Below are 18,993 nucleotides of genomic sequence, written 5' to 3'. Positions count from 1 at the left end.
CTATTATTCTGTTCATAATCTTAACATTTATCATTCAATAATTTAAATGAATGATTTATTAACTACTATAACACGACATATTTATAGGATCTTAGAGCAGCGTCTTTCTTAAACTCTAAGCTTATGAATCTATTATTAATCTTAATATTTTACTCAGTATCCATTAACCACTATGAAATATTTTATATATACACTATGGATATATTAGGCAGCAAGTGAACAGTCAGTAATTGAAGGTGAACTGAGCTGAAATCAGGACAAATGAGCAAGCCTAAGAATCTGAGCTGCTTCAACAAGCGCCAAATGGTAATTCTCTGGTAATAGGCAGATCAGTGCCTATTAAAAGTGGTCTAAGAAAGGTGAATGGGTCATGAGGTTTTTAAGGCTCATTGATGCGATCCATGGACTTAAAGGTGCTAACATCTTGGTACCAGATAACACAGGATGCCTTTAGAGGTCTTGAATAGTCAGACCGGTTGTGGCAGCACGAGGGAGAACATTCAGTATTAGGCTGATCTGTGTGTACAACAATATAGTCCCTCCTAAGTGTCCATTTTTATATGAATGCTTTGAAATATGCAGTGTTTACTGGAATGCACAGACTCCTTTTTTTACCCCTCATTTAACAGAAGAGAAAAACAACAGGGTTTAAGGTCCAAACCTACTGATCTGGCTACTTGCGTACACTCGGCCTGTTAGTTTGTTTACAGATTAGAGTCCAACTGATGGTAAGCTCTGTTTGCAAAGCTCTGCTTGAGGGCAAAAAATGTGAAACTGCTGGGATGGCAGGTTTTTTTACAATGAAATGTCTAATAGTATTTCTTAACTCCTAATCTTTTTAAATATGTAATATTTTTGGAGAACTTGGGTTGAAGGGCAACATTATCATCACCCATCATCTGCTATTTTTGGAGAACATTACCAAACCACTAAACGTGCGTATTTATGTTTGTGTACGTGCCTGAACACACACACACACATACACACACACACTCACACACACACTGTAGACTGTAGAGAGGGTGAAAGCCTTTGGGATAGATCCTGTGTTCATGAACCAGTGGAAAACATACCTGGGAAGCTAGTGCCAGCACGAGTGGGCGGTGGACCAGAGAGAAGGGCAAAACTGTGGGTCCGTCAACGATATCGCGTTGAAAAAGTTATCTGATCATGATGGATTTCCGAACATGGAATTTTCTCCTATTTGCACTGCACAGCAATTACCTCCTGACCAACAGTGATCAAACAGGTAAAGAGACGTGAGACATGAAGCCGTAAAGATAAGACAAACGTTTCATTTAATTAGATCATCTTTTATTTGGTTTTAATCTGATGGAAAAGTTGGTAATTGCATGCTAGGATTTTAATGCTTAATTAATAACATTGATGGCAATATTATTGCAGTTTGGTTCTGCTTTTAGTATCATGAAGGCTGTCAACTATGGCTGTCCAAGAACACTGTAGTAGTTAGTAACAGTGACTGTAAAACAAGGCCATGCCTTTCCGGCAATCTACCTATTTTCCAAGGCTTTGTGCCGTAGACGTTGAATTCATAGGGTTTGACTGGGTCCCACTTTCTCTTCAGAGAGGCCTGCTATATGCAACCTAGTCTGATTTCATCTTGGTGACATTTTAATTCAAGTTAATAGCTTGACCATTTCATGTTATCTAGTGTTTTGTGCTCCCAGTTAAAATTGACCGGGCTATTATAGCTGATTATACATCCATACTAATATTTATGGCCTGTAGGCCTCATTGACTTGAGCTCATACAACTGATTTTTGAGTTTATTGGTCATTATTTTGACCATAACCTTCAGTACTCAGATGAAACAAGCTGTGCCATTTATCTAGATTAAGAGAATATTAAGACTATTTTACATTTACGTTTACGTCAATGTGCTACGTTACATTGACGTTAAGTCAAAATGCTATGATTATATTAGTGAACAAAGGAAAGGTCCAAATTTCCACTTGAAAACATAACACTTTACAAAAATCATGTCAACACATTAAAGAACAACAAGTAACATCTACAAAAGTGCATTCCTTGTCTGTTGCTATAGCATTGCTTAGTGCTTAGTTTCCAGGCAGTTGCTGTGGTGTTCCAGGTGGTTGCTACGGTGTGTCAGATGGTTGCTTAGATGTTGCTTAAGTGTTTCTAGCATATCTGTATCGTATCTGCTCTCAAGAAGGATGTACAAACACTTGTACACCATTTATTCCTCTGGGGGGAGAAATCCGCAATCCCAAATCTCACAATCGAACTAAACAATCAGGAGTTGGAACAGAGTCACTATCTCGAAAAACTGTAAAACCAGTTCTCCTCTTGATGAACTTTCCCCTGGATTCACCACCGTCCACACCACAAATGGTCTGTACTTGCATGCATATAAGGGTGTGGGAGAGGAACTGTGTCCACCACAGTATGATCATGCGCCTGAACCCAATTTTATACTCCTATTGTCTTCTCACCCATTCATATATAATGACCAGTCATTTTTAACCAGGAACACAGAGGACTCAAATTTGACTGGAACACAACAGGAGGGTTAAAAAGGAGGTTCTTCCACACAGAACCATGATAACAAAGAACCTGAATGGATCTGAATGCTTAAACTGTTCTACGCATACAAGGAAAACGTCATGTAGAGTGAAAGAAAGAACCATGTTTGCTAAGTGTATCTAACAGCTAACATCTCTAACAATGAATGTAAGGTGGCTTTCACCAACTGGCATGATGTGTGCTAACTGCTGGCTGTTTGCTTTTAGTCACTGTTACCAGCACTGACATTATTTATTGAACTTGTACCTTAGATCATTAGTTGGTGGGCATTAAAGCTAACCAATCAAGCTGTTGTCATCAGTTTTCCAGGCTCGACCTCTAGCCAACACCATCTTCCTGCGGCCTAAACGTGCTAACACATTCTTTGTGGAGGAGATCCTGAAGGGCAACTTGGAAAGAGAGTGTTTTGAGGAGAGGTGCAACAAGGAGGAGGCCAGAGAGGTCTTTGAGGACAACCAGAAAACAGTAAGCTTTAACAGAGGAACTGCTTCTGAGGTTTTGTTGTTAATAATGGCATGGCTGGTTAGACCAGGAATCCCCAGGAGGAGCAAGAATCATTTATTTCTGGTAAACTACTGTTTATTCTGCAACACTATGAGTCACATAGTCTGGTTGATTCAGACTTGACCTAAATTTTACTAAAACATTTGTCTTCTATATATTAGAATATTATGACCACCTACTTATAGTAATTTTTATTGTCAATAGGCATTGTCGTTTCTCTCCGGCATCAATGGCCTGTGGAGCCCCACTGTTATGCCATTGGGAAGCTGACCATTCTTGGTATACTTTCAATACAGCGGCTCTAGAACATCCTGTGACATTAGCAGTTTCCGAGATGCTAACACCCTTCGCCCACTGTCCCAGTCATTTCAGAATATTATGACCACCCCTGGTTTGAAATGAACTTGGCCCGGGATGTCACAGATGCCAGGTGACAGGGTTTTCTGCACATATAATTAAGCGAGGACACCAGTCAGTTGTAGCAGAGCGCAAAACAATAGTCAGTCATAGTGAAAGTGTACCAAGAATGGACTTGCCAAAGGAGTTTATTCCCACTATAAAGTAGGTGTTCATAATATTCTGAAATATTCTATTCATTTTTACGTGTTTTGTAATATAATAATTAGTATTGCTATGTTTTGTTGAATAAAATCTATTTTTCTGCTTTTTTCTTTGCTTTTACAGGAAGATTTTTGGACCATATACTACGGTGTGCATTATTTTACCTCGAAAAGAATAATGATATGCAACATCAGACTGTCTTCTTCACAGTTCACAGTCACATTTCTTTGCTTTAGATGGAGACCAGTGTAAACCCAATCCTTGTGAACATGGTGGCACCTGTAAAGATGGTATAGGAGGCTACAGCTGCAAGTGCACAGACATGTACAGTGGGATCAACTGTGAAAAGGGTAACGTTTACTAGTGTTGATGTACTGGCTTTTCAGTTTCCACATACAGCACGCCAATGAGCCAAGACATTATGACCACCTGTCCATATGTGCTGTTGAGCCTCTGCAACCTCTGAAAGTTGGGAGGTGGACTTGCTGCAGCTCAGAATTTTTCAGCACATTTTACAGGTAAACTGTGGATCCAGGCTACTATAGGCACTTTTGATACTGGACTAGCATGGTAACTCTGATTGATCAGCAGCTGCACAATCCCATGTACATCAAAATGTGATGTACTGTGTATTCATCACAATCATCAATAGCATTTTTTTGTGACATGCCAAAGTCCAGGGGGGATGGCCTTCTTTGCTTTTGTGCATAATGAGCCTTGGGAGCTGGACACCCTTTGACAGGTTAAAGGCCGTCCTTCCTTGGATCACTGTCGGTAGATTACAACCACCAGCTGACCAGGAGCACCCCACAACATTTGTTGTTTGAGAAACACTCGGACACATTCGCTCAAGCCTTCATGTCTACCCTTTTTTCCTTTATCCTACACTTTGACTACAAGAACTGACTGATTACTGACTCATTATTGGTCATAATGTTCTGGCTTACTTGTTTACACTCACCAAGCAATTTATTAGAAAGGCAGTGATTTTGATCATGGCATGATTATTAGTGCCAGAAGGGCTGGTTTGAGTATTTGGGTAAGTGCTGATCTCCTGGAACATCATGCACAGCAGTGCCTAGAGTTACTCAGAATGGTTAAAAATAGAAAAACATTCAGTGAACGGCAGATATTTGGACAGAAATGCCTTGTCGGTGAGCAAGGTTAACAGAGAATGACTTGACTGGTTCAAGCTGACAGAAATGGTAAGCCAGAGAACCACTCTGATGGGCTACAACAGCAGAAGACCACAGCAGGCTCCGCTTCTGTCAGCCATGTACAGAAAGCTGAGGCTGCAGTGGGCACAGGCTGGACAGTTGAAGGCTGGAAAAGCATAGCCTGGTCTGATGAAGCTCAGTTTCTGCTAAGGCACAGATAGTAGGGTCCGAATTTGACACCAACAGCACAGATCCATAGATCTAACCTGCTATGTGGCCACAGTCCAGGCTAGTGGAGACGTTATAATGATGTGGGGAGTTTCTTTCGGCACATTTTGGGCCTGTTAATGCCAATCAATCAGCGCTTACATGCCACAGCCTATTTGTATATTGTTGCTTACCATGTGCATCCCTTCATGGTCACAATCTTCTAATGGCTACTATTTGGCATATCAACATGGACCAGAATTACATAGGAAAGTTTCCAACATCTTAAGGAATCCTTGCAATGAAGATTTAAGGCTGATTTGTAAACAAAAGGAGATCCTACCTAATATTAGTATAGTCTTCCTAATAAACTGCTCAGTGAATGTATATTTAACACCATGTTACCCATGGCCTGATAGTGTGTTCAATAGTTACACACTGTGTATAACGCGAGTGTCCTCTTTGTGCTTTATGCAGATGTATCTGAATGCCCTTCTGGAGGCCCTTTGGCTTGTGAACATTTCTGCAAACCCACACATGGACCCTACCGGTGTTTCTGCACCAAGGGCTACATCCTTCACAGCGATAACAGGAGCTGCATACCTCATGGTATGTAACACCTACAGTTTTCTACACTACTCTAGTTCAGATTAAACCAAGATTCGGCCTACACACGGATAGCAGCCCCTGTCCTGGAGAGCTCAAATATACCCACAACACTTCACAACTAACTACCAAGTTGAATTGGGTATATTTTGGCAGGTAAACCACTGAAGTGGACTAGGGTTGCTGGACCACATCTTAGACATTGTTCAGTAACTGTCATTGATATGGTGCTGCTATCCTGTTTAAAGCACAGAATCCCTGTGGGAGTACACAAACCACCTCTGAACGACCTGCCAGCCTGAACAGGAACCAAAATGATCCCAGTGACAAGGTCTGCCCCCAAGGACGCTGTCCATGGCAGGTAAGCACCACATCGGACCCATGCAAAGCAGGATGAAGGGGGTGTCTGATGCTGGTTCATTTCTACGGTCATGCTGTCTGCCATCAGCAGCCAGCGCTTGAGAGAGCACGATCGGCCCTGCTCTTTCCGGGTGGGCAGATGGCTCGCTCTCTCCCAACATTACTTCAGTGTGGATCATCTGCTAGTCGATGCATCAAAGCTGGCCACCCGGTGCTTTCCTCTAAACGTGTGACGTTGCCTAAGTGGAAGTTCGAAAAGAAGCTGGTTACACATGTGTCGGGAGAGGCACAAGTCAGTCCTTACCCTTCCAGTGTCTGAAGAATTACATGTGATAGGGGGGCGGGTACTAACGAGTGGACTGGGTAATAATTCGCTATCTAAAATTGGGTAAAAATGTACGATTTTTTATTTTTAAGATTGGCTTAAAGCAGTTTTTCTCACACTGGCAGAACATTACAAAAACTTGCAAATTAAGGGTTCTTCTCTTTATTCTACATTACGTGAAGCTTCTTTAAACATCGGAAATGTATAAAGTTTACTCCCATTATTTGCAAAAGTTCTCTAAACCAGGGGTGGGGAACCGAGGGCCAGAACCAGCATAGTTTCCTCTAACACACCAACTATACCTAGCAATTAATAAGTGAGTTGAAACGTTGTACGGCGTTTTCCCACCTGCACATTGTAGTCAGGTTGTATCGGACTCTGGTGATTTGTGATTTTGTTTGGGCAGGTGTGAATACAGTAATCGCACTCGGATGCGGGTCTCAGTCTGGTCCTAAACGAACTCTGGAGCGGTTTGCTGTTTGCTGCACTCGTTAAATGATTCAAAGCAGAGCACATAAATTTTAGGTGTGAAAAAGCCCTTAGGAAACCAAAAGTGGTCCTTTTATGGCATTGTCGCAAAGCATTCTTTTGGCACCATTACTTTGTATAAATATATTAAAAGTGATGAGCTTACACTGATCTCTGTTGCACAGGTAACCTTTGTGGATGCCAATGATAAGGTGGTGTGTCATGGTGTAATCCTAGGAAAGAGGTCTGTACTTACTACAGCTGGGTGCATGACAACAGATAAACACCTTTACATGGTCTTTGGTAAGTAATAGCAAATGCAGTACCAAAAATACCACAACTTTACATGGTCTGTCACTTTGTGAATGTAAAATTGAGCTGCTGGAATTCCTAAATTTCATTAAAACCACTCACAGTTGATATCTAGGAATATCTAGGATGGAAATAAATTCACCAACTGGAGCCAGGTTCTTTATCTAAAAAATTTAAAAATATATATATATATTTATTATTTTATTTTTTTTATACTATGACTTTATATTATTTTATACTTCTTGTAAAATAAATGTTTTCATTTTTCTCTGTATGATTGATGGCTTACTGTATACTCCACCACTTTTTCCTAGACCAATCATGTAGTGTCTTTGTCTAGTGGAGTTTGCCCAGCTGTCATGTTTTCTCCCTTAGTTGTTTGTTTTTCATACATGTTGCCCTCCACTGCACAGACTTAATGAAATACTGGAAAATGAAAAGGGTTATTTTTAATTGTTTATGATAAGCTGTGAAATATAGCATTAAAGATAATTATTATTATCATGATTTTTTTTTTATTTAAGAACAGCTTAAGTTGGAGAACTGTATTTCAGAACAACCATAGTGCTTATTTAAGATTCTTTGTAAGCGTTTTCTTTGCAAAGCTTTTGCAAATCCGACCCCTGACTGTTGCAACGGTGTCGTCCCATTACAGTACGAATTCAGAACGGCCCATTCTTTCACTAATGTGTGTAAATGCAGACTGCATGGCTAGATGCTTGATTTTATAGACCTGTGGCAATAAAACTAAATGAAACACCCAAATTTACTGATTAAGAGGTGTGTCCTAATACTTTTGTCTACATATTGTAGTTAAAGATTATTTAAGTACCAAAAATTGTTTTATTTTAGCACCTTCATTTTTAAGCTTGTATGAACAGTTTATCCACACAGCTTTTGTCTCTAACGTTCACAGCAGGCCAGCCAAATGAAAAAAGGAACGCTTCAGAGGCCACCATACAGACTCTTCATAAGAGGTACTCGTTAGGCCAGCCTGAAGATGACCTGGCTTTCTTGCAGCTGAAACAGCCAGTTGCTATGACTCTAGACACCATACCTCTTTGCCTTCCGGAGAAGGACTTCAGCGAGAACGTCTTGATGAAGGCCAACAGAGAAAGTGTGGTGGTTAGTGGGGCCAGCCGTCCCTCTTATCTCTCTCTGGAGGACTGCCAAGCCAAACTCAACCTGACCTTCTCTTTGACCAATAAGATGTTTTGTATGGAGGAGGGAGTATCTGCAGGTGATGTGAGGGTACGGTCACAACAGAAAAAGGGCCAGTGTGACCTTAAGTCTGGGACTCCCGTTGCTACCGTGGAAGGAAATACAGCTTTTCTGACTGGCATGTCCCTGTCTCAAAGTGACTGTAATCAGGGACTTGTGTTCACCAAAGTCTCCAGATATCTACACTGGATACGTCCACTCCTGAAGCAGTCAGAGGCAGACCACAGCTGACATCTGAAGTCAGAAACTCATGATTGCCAGTATCCCACACTCTTGTAACAAAAATATTCAAATAAACTACTGTATTGTTTTCATCATGATGAAATACGCATTTAAAAGACTTCTTATGGGTCCTTGCTTCTCGACTTTATATAGTATAAAATACACTGACTGGCCTCTTTATTAACACCCCCTCCTTGTTTCTAAAATCACTGTCAATTTTATCAGCTCCACTTAGCATGTAGCAGCACTTTGTAGTTCTGTAATTCCAGACTGTAGTCTGTTAGTCTCCTTTCACCCAGTTCTGTTTTTCAATGGTCAGGACCCCACAGGACCACCACAGAGCAGGTAGTATTTGGGTGGTGGATCATTCTCGACGCTGACTGCCATGGTGGTGGGGTGTTAGTGAGTGTGTGTTGCACTGGTACGAACGGATCAGACAGACGGAGCAGTGCTGCTGGAATGTTTAAACACCTCATGTGATCATGTGGGCAGCGTTCAGTGACCACAGATGAAGTACTAAAGAAAGACCAACACAAACTGTGCAGCCACAGAAGAGCTCTGACTACCTCCAAAGTGGACCAACTAGGTAGGAGTGTCAGAGTGGGCAGCGAGTGGACACAGTGTTTAAAAACTCCAGCAGCACTGCTGTGTCTGATCCACTCACACTAACACACCACCCAAATAATAACTCCTCTGTGGAGGTCCTGTGGGGTCCTGACCATTGAAGAACAAGGTGAAAGGAGGGTAACAAAAGTATGCAGAGAAACAAATGGACTACAGCCTGGAACTATGGTAACTGGAGCTGATATAATGGACATAGAGTGTAGCAACAAGGAGGTGGTGTGAAGGTAGTGGCCGATTGGTGTATGTTAACAGACATTTGACAAACTGTACAAAACCACATGTTTATTTTACATAACCAATAAAAAAAGCCCAAAACTATAAATGAGTAAAATACAAAAAACAATAAAGCAATGCTGTGAAGCAACAAGACTGCTGAGAGTTTTGCTGCATTCAAGTACTCCATTTAAATCAATTTACTGAAAGTCACAGTGCTCAATTACTTTCTTATTTGGATTTTTATAGTGATAATTTATAGTTGTAACATTTGTCATTAAAGAGGTCAGCGGAAATTGGTGGCAGATATTAAATGGCAGTAGGGAACCAAACTTAAAACTCCATTATAAAGGATGTTCACCATGGTCAACTTTTATCAACTGGGTTAAATAAAGTAAACACAGACTTATCAAAATAGTAAACTGACAGGAAAATATGTTCAGCTCCTTCATGGTGCTCCTTTAAAATGGTCCCGTTAACATCAACTATGTGATGGGCCATTTAACATCCATTTTATTGCATTACATTAAAGAGCTGTAAAAATGGAGAGAAAGTGCCATACCATGTTTACTGCTTATGAAAACCTGAAACTCAACATTTTTTTTGTGATGCTTAGAAGTACAGTAAAAGAAAAGGTCACAATTCACACCAGTTCAGTCACAACAACTTCCTAAACTCACTTTTTCCACTTTGCTGCTTGAAATCTTTTCTAGATCAATAACTGGAAATTAGGGTTACTTGAATGCAGCAGCTTTGCTGAAGATTGCTGTTCCAGGTGCTTCTGGTCCTTACAGATATATAGGCGGTTTAAGACACAGAGGACAGTGGAGGGAAAGGGTTCTGCTTACTGACCACCAGTTTCTGGTGCTGGTGAGAGATGTAGCCCTTGATGTGACCCTGAGTAAAAGACAGCAATATATGAGAAGTTTGTGGTTAGAGTGTCTTTACAGAAACATAAAGAGAGCCAAAGCCAAAGAGAGAGAAAACTATGCACTGATTATGGTAAGCTGGAAAACCACAACTATTGTACAAAAATGTATCCATTTCAGAAGAGATATAGAAGTATTTGGTTTTGACAGGTAATTCAAATCAGTATTTGAGTTGCAGAAAATAGAAGATTTTAGACAATGCTGGACTACCATCATATGGGATTTCACTGCTCCACAGCTCAATGCTGGGGGGGCGGGGTTATGTCCCTCTAGCCCATGACTGGCATTAGGGCAGCATAGTGCCAATAAGCTTATGTTTATCTGCTCCCGAGAGTCATATTGTCTTCTACTTCTCTATAGAGACTAGACAAGCTGGGTGTGTGCAATTGCACATCTGTGTCAGCAATGGGTGCAACTTCAAGTAGCTGAAAGCACTCATCAAAATGAGTGTCCACAAACATTTGGACATACAGTGTATATTCAAAGGTACACTGAAGCTGAAGTTTCATGGTTGCCCAGCACCTTAAGTATACAGAAACTCTTAAGGTCTCTTAAAATCGTGTTGTTTGTTTGTAAGTGGATTTATATGGTGCATCTCACCATGTATATGAGATTGGCCAGGATGCACTGAACTTCATCAATGTCAACTTCCTCCACCTGCATCATCTTCAGTGCCACTAGGAATGCATCCAGAGGGAGCTGGTGTGTCTTTAGCAGAAGATATCTGGACAGAAAATGGAAAAGAAATCAAACCCTAAAAATGTCATTTCTAATGTGATGCAGTGATGATGTTCATACCACCTGCAAAGTCTACTTACACTTTCTTAAAAAGGTTCCTATATGTGATGATCTTCAGTTTCTCAAGGATGAGGAAGATCCCGCAACGGATGAAGAATGTCTCATGTTTGGCAAGAGCCTCATTCAACAATAAGAGGTTGCCCTCACTAAATGAGGATACAAAAACAGTAAAAGATGATGATATCCTATAATAATATCTTTTATATGACAATCGAGCTCTGTTAATAATCCAAATGACAATGTAGAAAGAAATCAGACCTTACTGCCTTGGTAACATCGGCAAACTGCATGAGGTCATACTTCCTGAGCAGCTGGTTTGTCGGCATGTGGCCCTATAAAGCATTACATTTCCATTCAAAATTTTAGAACACCGCCAGTTTTTATTGACAGTCCAGTGAACAACCTGACAATTGGTCACAATCCAGTGTCCTCAAATGGTACCAAGGGCAAGCAGTAAACTGTCAAGACGTTTAAAGGGAACAAGTCATAAGTAAACAACTGTAGAAATTAAAGCAAATTAAGCTTCAAACCCTATGTCTGTATAAAAGCAGTGTTGGAGCAGACTGTGTTACTGAATTCTCTACCACTGTATTTACACAACACTGCAACAATGGTTTGCTATCGTAATGTCGAGAAAAAGACACTTAAAGAAACACAGATAGATCATTATAACTGTGGATCTTTTGCTACAAATTACAAAACTACAAATAAAGCCAGAGTGTGGAGAGTACAGATTCCTATGCCAGAGAGACTCTTGGAAAGTGGAGAAAACTGAAGGAAGAGGTCTGGTACAACGAAAAGGTCTGACTGACTCAAATTCACATCAGCATCAGAAGACAAGTTTCTGAGAGTCAACAGCTTGTGTGACAGGCGGCTCACATGACAGCACCTTGTAGCTCAGCTTTACACTGGACCAAGTCTCAGTTTCAACTGTGAAGAGAAGACTAGGAGCTGCAGGTTCAGGAGGAGTGGCAGTGAGAAGGTCATTACTAAGATGGCAAAATAAGAAAATCTTAGGGCTGTCCTGGGCCACGCAACACTACCAGTGGACTACTGGAAAAAGTGTTCTAAAACTTCCTGTAATGTAGTTAATACTAGGCCGATACTTTACACAGACATAGAGTAGCTGAATCTGGTCTACAATCTACAGTATGTGTAATATACATAATACAGAATGGCTGTGTATTGCTGACACATGTGTAAAGGCAAACACACAGCCATGTAGAGAAGCACTGCCAAGAGAATAGGGCTACTGGCACCCTGCCTATATGCCAGGAGTGGGCTAGAGGGGTATAAAGCCCCTCAGCACTGAGCTGTGGAGCAGTGGTACTGTGTTCTCTGGAATGATGGTGCTCCATCCATTATGTTTGGGATGATTTGGGGTGGTGATCATCCAACATCCTGACATCAATAATGCTCTTCTCACTGAACGCAATCAAATCCTAAGAGAACATCTTCTCTGTACAGTAGAGACAGTTACTCCAACAAAAGCATGATTTCAGAAGAAACAATGAATGAGCTGGTGTCTCAATACTTTTGTCCATACAGTGTATGCAAACAGCAATTTTGGATGTTTGCAGTACTGTAATGCTGTGCTGCAGTCCCCATCCAGGAAAGTGCTTACATAAGTATGTAAACCTTACCAGCAGCATCTTGACAGGGAGTAGATAGATGAGAATGAGACGCTTGTTCCTCTGGCAGGAGCGATGGCTGTGCTGGAAGGAGAAGGACAGGTATTCTTCCGCTGAGAACAGAAACAAACACACACACACACACACACACACACACACACACACACACACACACAAACCAAATGAACACATTCTATCAGACAGAAGGCCAACATAAGCTTAACATATTGACATCTGCAGAAGTTACAATGGACACTGGAATTCTAACCTAGTTTGAAGTTGCTGTCGAACATAGCCTTTCGACCCACATAGTATTTATAAGTGACTCTCTGGGCCATGCTGTAGTCATCCTTCAGATTGGAGCTGTCGATGGCTCGGATCAGAGGCTTACAGAGGTGCAGCTTATTGATCTGAAGGAAAGAATAAATATCTGCTGTTATGAAATTCGAACTGAATTTTTTGAAGCTAGTTGACCATCCCAGATCTTACCTTGAAATAGATCTTGAAGAGCTGGTTGATGAGGAACAACATCCCCCACTTCTTAGAGTCATCAATACCAGCACGACTGTTAAAGACAGAGATCAAGATCTGTTGCCCAAGTACTTCATTATTCAGCAGACAGGAACATGCACTCACACTGGTGTCTGAGCATCTGCACAGCATTGGACCACATAATGGACAACCCATCATACAGCCGTTTAATTATTACATTTTGCAGCTGAGAGATATACTGAAAATATATGCAAAGGTTTGAACACCTCCGGCCAAATGACATTTTGGCTTTTCCACACGGACATTGTTTGGCATGGAACGCTTCTCAGCACGGTCAGTTAACCATACTTGGGGCTACAGAACCGTTTGGTAAAAGGGCTTAATGGAGTAGAGATCCGCAGATTGGCTCCATATTTGCGTCATCTTTGTGCCACAAGATCCTGGGTCTTCATATTCATACACAGCACTGAGCTGTGGAGTGGTACTGTGTTCTCTGGAATGATGGTGCTCCATCCATTACGTTTGGGATGAGTTTGGGTGGTAATCACCCAACATCCTGACATCAATAACGCTCTTCTTTTATATAATAATGTATACCGTCCTTTATGCAGGGACCAAGGATATAGCTATTCGTTAGCTTAGTGCAAACTGAATGGCAAAGTCGTCACACCCTCGCATCAAACCCCATTACGCTAGTTTCAAACAGACTTGTATAAGTGGATTCCAACATTATTTGACGTACTACATCTTTAAAACGGCCTTCTTGGTGTGGTATGAGACAAGTGTGATTTATGCATGCAGATTACGGCCTAATTACGGCTTCAGTAAGTTAGCTAGCATTAGCAAGCTACCTTAGCCTTCTGGCTGTAGTGCCAGACTAAGGAACGTAACTGTCATAATTATTATGGGACGCCCTGGACGTCCTGGTTCTGTACCATGCTCGGGCATGATTTAGAATGATCACACTAGTCAAACGAAGGGTTTGGAGGGTAAGATGCTGTGATAAGTGATGTATTGTGCAGCACCTGTACTGTCTGTGTGTGTGAAAACTCACTTGTCGCTGGCACACACTCGGAAGCAGCTCATCAGCTGCTCTGCTGCTTTCTCCAGCATGTCTCCCACCTTCCCTTTGCCCTTCTTTTGCAGCTGCTGCTCCGCCTGCCCACATAAACAATAAGAAGTCCTCAGCCACAGCAACAAAACCACAGCAGCTGAACACCCAGAAGAAGCACGTTCTAACAACAAAGAAGGTTTAATCCAAGAACAGATGCAGAACCTCCATAGATCTGTTGCCTTCTGTTACCCACTCTGTTTTAATCACAGGAAATTTGTATCAGAGACTTGCAAGTGGAGATGATGTGAACTGGTCAGCAATAACAATCCCTCTGTAGAATTTAGTGTAGATTTCCCCTTGTGCAGTCAAAACTGCTCTGAATCATCAAGGCATGGATTCCACAAGACGCATCTCCATGAACCTTCATGGGTCACATCAATGAGTCTTGGGCATCGCTGGTTCACCTGTTGTCCTTTTCGGATCACTTTGGTAGGTAATAAACACTACAGACAAACACCCAACAAGACCTCATCCAAGAGCCCAGTTGTCTAGCCTTCACAAATTGTCCCTTGTCAAAATCACACAGAACCTGAAGCTTGCAGCCATTAACATATTAACTTCTAGGAATGACTGTTGATAGCTTGACAAGTACCACTATAACAAAAGAAAAATCAATGTAATGGCTGTGTTGTTGCTCTTTGTTTGAATAAACCTAGTCTTGGACTACACTGCAATACCAATGATGCTTTCCAACTTGTAAGTACAGGTTTAGGCTTAATCTGGGACTAGAAAGTGACTAAAAGGGAATACTCATGCATTTGTTTCTTTTCAGAAGGCATTGTCACACCAGAAGCATAGAAAAAGCCCCTGTACACCATCAATCCTGTTTCAGACAGGGAAAGAACTAATCCACCAAGAAACACTGCAGTGGTAGAACACCTCCCTACCCCCTTCAGACTCTCACACCACAATAACAGTGGATCTACAGCCATACACTAACACACCTCCATCAAACTCACTGCAGAGTCTGTCAGACCAGTCAGAAATACAGAACCCGCCATCTACAGAACTTAAGAAATTGACATAGGCCTGCAGGACAAACCCCATTAAAATCACTGTCATAACTTACATTGTTGGCGAATATTCGCAGGTCAAGGGTTACAGCAAACATCACTGGCAAAGCCCTAAACAGTACAACAGAAACACAGTAAAGACACTTTCTAAACAGACCATTTCTCTGTGTCTATTAAAGAAAAATAACAATACTGACAAATAAATGACAAATTTAAAAAAATACCAGTTGACTTACCAGTTCTCCTCTTTGTGAGCTTGAAAAGCTTTCAAAAATGACGTAAGATGTTAAGTTAAAACAGAAGATGCTTGGGCTTATATTTTATAAAATGACTCACTGTATTAAGTTAGGATTCCATTACAGATTTATCATTACTACCTGCCTGTTTTATTGTCCAAGCTAGGAAACACTCTCATAGCAGACTACTCACTGCTACTGACTCATTACAGAGCCCAATTTTCTTGTGCAAAAAGGATATTGGACTACCACAGTCTGGCATTTGTATGCCTCCACAAAGTCGTGGTTAGCCACAGCATACGTGCATCTGCAAAGATAGAAAGAAAAAAACAAAACAAATAAACTCTGCAAACCCATGAAAGAATGTGGTAACATGGAACAGAAGACTACAAGCGAGGCAAAGTGTCTGCAGAAATGGCTCATGATGAGTTTACCGTAAATGTGCTGCAACCATCTCGTCATAAGGAGGCTCCAATACTTGCTGACACTTGTCCTCTGGACTGGAAAGCTGCCAGTGAGAAATGAGAGTGAACAGCACAATTCAAACACACAGACTAGTCCGCCCAAAATGTCTTTTATGGAAGAAATGAAAGCTTCATCCTGATAAATTATCCTTGTGCAAATTGCAAGCATAAAGTGCATCACATACTTATTCCAGTTTCCCAAAAGGCTCTTAGTGATCTTAGAATCATCTTTGCTGTTAAAGAGTGCATTATGGACTAAGAGGCCTTCAGGGAAACACTGCTCAAAGTTGGAACCTTAAATATACTTTCTTATGAGGTTTCTGACACTGTAAGATGATTTACATTTTTGAAATAAATAGACCAAACCCTAACTTTATTCATTGTTCGACAGCTTGCACAATGTTTTCAGGAACCTTAAGTAACTGATTTCTCAGGCAAGTTTAGTAAATGTACCAGAGTACATGTTATTCATCCTGTATCCTACTAATGTTTACTACTAACGTTTAAACACGTCTTACCTGCAGGCGAGGATTGGCTACATGTGGGTGCTTGAATGACAACAACTCTGCACAGAAGACACCATCTCTTGTGTCAATGGCCTCCTGAACCTGCGGAAAGAGCATGGATACTAAGCCATATATACATTGGCACAGACATCAATCATTAAATTGAGCAAATAAACAGTGACTGTGCATTAAATCGTAAAGAAGTGGGTTCTCTGTACAGTATGATTGTGTGTGCAACATAGGTCATATGACAAAGCTTTGCATACAACCACATCTACATCCAACTTGTACCCACATTGTGCAAGGCTAATGAACATAAGTATACTGTTTTTCCTTAAGTATGCAGGCACCCTTCTAATTAGTAGATTCAGCTACATATGGTTGATCCAAAACGTATATCTTACCACAAAGCCAAACCTGAGCACTCTCTCTACCAGTAAAGATAGTCTTAACACCACAATTATTTTGGGAACTGTGTGATTATTATAAATGAAAAATAATCTCAGGAAAGCACAGATCCATCAAAATCATGTATTATGCACAAACGTCGAATAGTAGCATTGATTGGGTAGAAACTCTGGATTAGCAGGTGTTTACTTCCAAAATGTGGAGTAAAGTAACTAACGTGGTATTCGACAACATAGGGGCAGTTAGCTAGAGCTGGATCACTAGCTAACATTCCTCAGTCCATCTTAATAAGATGAACTTACCTGTTGGAGGTATTGATTGATCGTGATGTGAGCCATTTTGATCCAGAGAGCTAAACTGGAGAAAATAAAAACAAGGTTAGCTAGCTACAGTCATCATCCCCCCCTATACCCAGCACTGTGACCACACACTGTCATCATGTGGTCTTTTTAGAGCGACGCTTAGGCTATTAAATGTTTACAGCAAGTGAATCTGAAACGCTTTACAATTTAAAGTACAGCTATATTATTGCTACACAGGGTAAGTGTGTTAGCTATTAGCTAATAGCTCAGTTAGTGCTAGCTAGCTGACATGCTAGCTACCACCTCTCATTCAGCTCTTCAGTGGTGAACGAAATGTCTCTTTTTAAGGTTCGACTCGACAGTACGACTAAGAGCAGATTGAAGGTCTAAAACTGAGAGAGGAAATATTTTTTTGAAATACCTTTAAGGTGTCATATCACTCTTTTAGAAGCTAATGTGCACTAGAGTTTCAGCGCACTGTTTACTCATGTAAACACGCGATAGATTCACAATCGCAGATTCAGCACTACTTTTTTAGTGGCGGACTCGAAAATTATTATCAGAATAAAAACGCTAACTTTACTTACTGAAGTAGCTCAAAACAACAGCAATAATAATAATAAGAAGAAGAACAATAATAATACCTTTATTTTTTATATTAATATTCAGCTATAGTATAAGTGGTGTTTCATAGTTTCATAAAATAATTTATATATATAATATAATAAATTTATATATATAATATAATAAATAATATATATAAATAATATATATATAATTGTATAATTGTATAATATATATATATATAAAGTGCTGAGTTCATTAAAACATTTAATACTCCAGAGGCGACACCTGGTGGGGAATGCGAGCAGTGCCAAGTGCTTCGTCTGGGGGGGTTGTCATGTGTGTAACAGTACGTCCAATATGTTACATTCAGCAAAGAAATCATGTGAATCGGTGTGAAACTACATGTGTGAAATGTGAATCAGAAATCATGTGAATCGGTGTGAATCTACATGTGTGAAATGTGAATCAGAAATCATGTGAATCGGTGTGAATCTACATGTGTGAAATGTGAATCAGTGTGAATCTACATGTGTGAAATGTGAATCAGTGTGAATCTACATGTGTGAAATGTGAATCAGTGTGAATCTACATGTGTGAAATGTGAATCAGTGTGAATCTACATGTGTGAAATGTGAATCAGTGTGAATCTACATGTGTGAAATGTGAATCAGAAATCATGTGAATCAGTGTGAATCTACATGTGTGAAATGTGAATCAGTGTGAATCTACATGTGTGAAATGTGAATCAGTGTGAATCTACATGTGTGAAATGTGAATCAGAAATCATAGTGTATTTTCACTCCAAGTAAGGGAGGCTCTCTGAGCTAACCTGATGTACTTGTACTAATATGATTTATTACATCAACACAAGTCCAATAAGAAATTAAGAGTGAATATATTTAATTCAAAATGACATTTTTCTGAATGTTTCTTTTCGCTCTCTGACACAGAGCTCACTCACACAAGTTCAGTAGGTGAGTTGTTATTCTGCCCTGGTTTACTGCTGCTGTGTTTACCAGGCCAGGCCCCACTCATCTCCAGCTCACATGCCCCAGTGATGAAGGGGAAGCTGACAGTGCTGCTCCAGAGTGTAGCAGAAGTAGGAAACCTTCAGTATTCAGATTAATGGGGACGTTGCTTTAAGGGGAGACAGACAAATGTGTAGAGCAAGACTGAGAGACTAGACTC

At 40.6% G+C, this 18,993-nt stretch overlaps 2 protein-coding genes across 2 annotated transcripts; one reads left to right on the top strand and one right to left on the bottom strand.

Moving 5' to 3' along the window:
* The first annotated feature begins 1,173 nt into the window (after positions 1 to 1,173).
* On the top strand, positions 1,174 to 8,517 carry prozb (protein Z, vitamin K-dependent plasma glycoprotein b). Its single transcript, XM_072657518.1, has 8 exons — positions 1,174 to 1,249; positions 2,867 to 3,030; positions 3,754 to 3,778; positions 3,867 to 3,980; positions 5,472 to 5,603; positions 5,849 to 5,961; positions 6,939 to 7,056; positions 7,982 to 8,517. The coding sequence occupies exons 1-8, from the start codon at positions 1,174 to 1,176 to the stop codon at positions 8,515 to 8,517; spliced, it is 1,278 nt and encodes a 425-aa protein (XP_072513619.1).
* An 882-nt stretch (positions 8,518 to 9,399) lies between these two features.
* Positions 9,400 to 17,746, bottom strand: pcid2 (PCI domain containing 2). The gene is made up of 15 exons (XM_072657517.1): positions 17,660 to 17,746; positions 17,239 to 17,293; positions 16,541 to 16,630; positions 15,993 to 16,066; positions 15,800 to 15,865; positions 15,559 to 15,600; positions 15,379 to 15,433; positions 14,250 to 14,353; positions 13,193 to 13,268; positions 12,972 to 13,113; positions 12,716 to 12,816; positions 11,331 to 11,404; positions 11,093 to 11,218; positions 10,875 to 10,998; positions 9,400 to 10,242 (listed from the first exon to the last, which is right to left on the bottom strand). Exons 2-15 carry the CDS (start codon positions 17,272 to 17,274, stop codon positions 10,153 to 10,155), a joined length of 1,200 nt encoding a protein of 399 aa, XP_072513618.1. The 5' UTR covers positions 17,275 to 17,293; positions 17,660 to 17,746; the 3' UTR covers positions 9,400 to 10,152.
* Positions 17,747 to 18,993: the final 1,247 nt, after the last annotated feature.

Source organism: Salminus brasiliensis, chromosome 15 (genome assembly GCF_030463535.1).
Source record: "Salminus brasiliensis chromosome 15, fSalBra1.hap2, whole genome shotgun sequence".
NCBI lineage: Eukaryota > Metazoa > Chordata > Actinopteri > Characiformes > Bryconidae > Salminus > Salminus brasiliensis.
The sequence above is the reverse complement of the archived record's forward strand: the minus strand, read 5'-3'. Positions and strand labels throughout refer to the sequence as shown.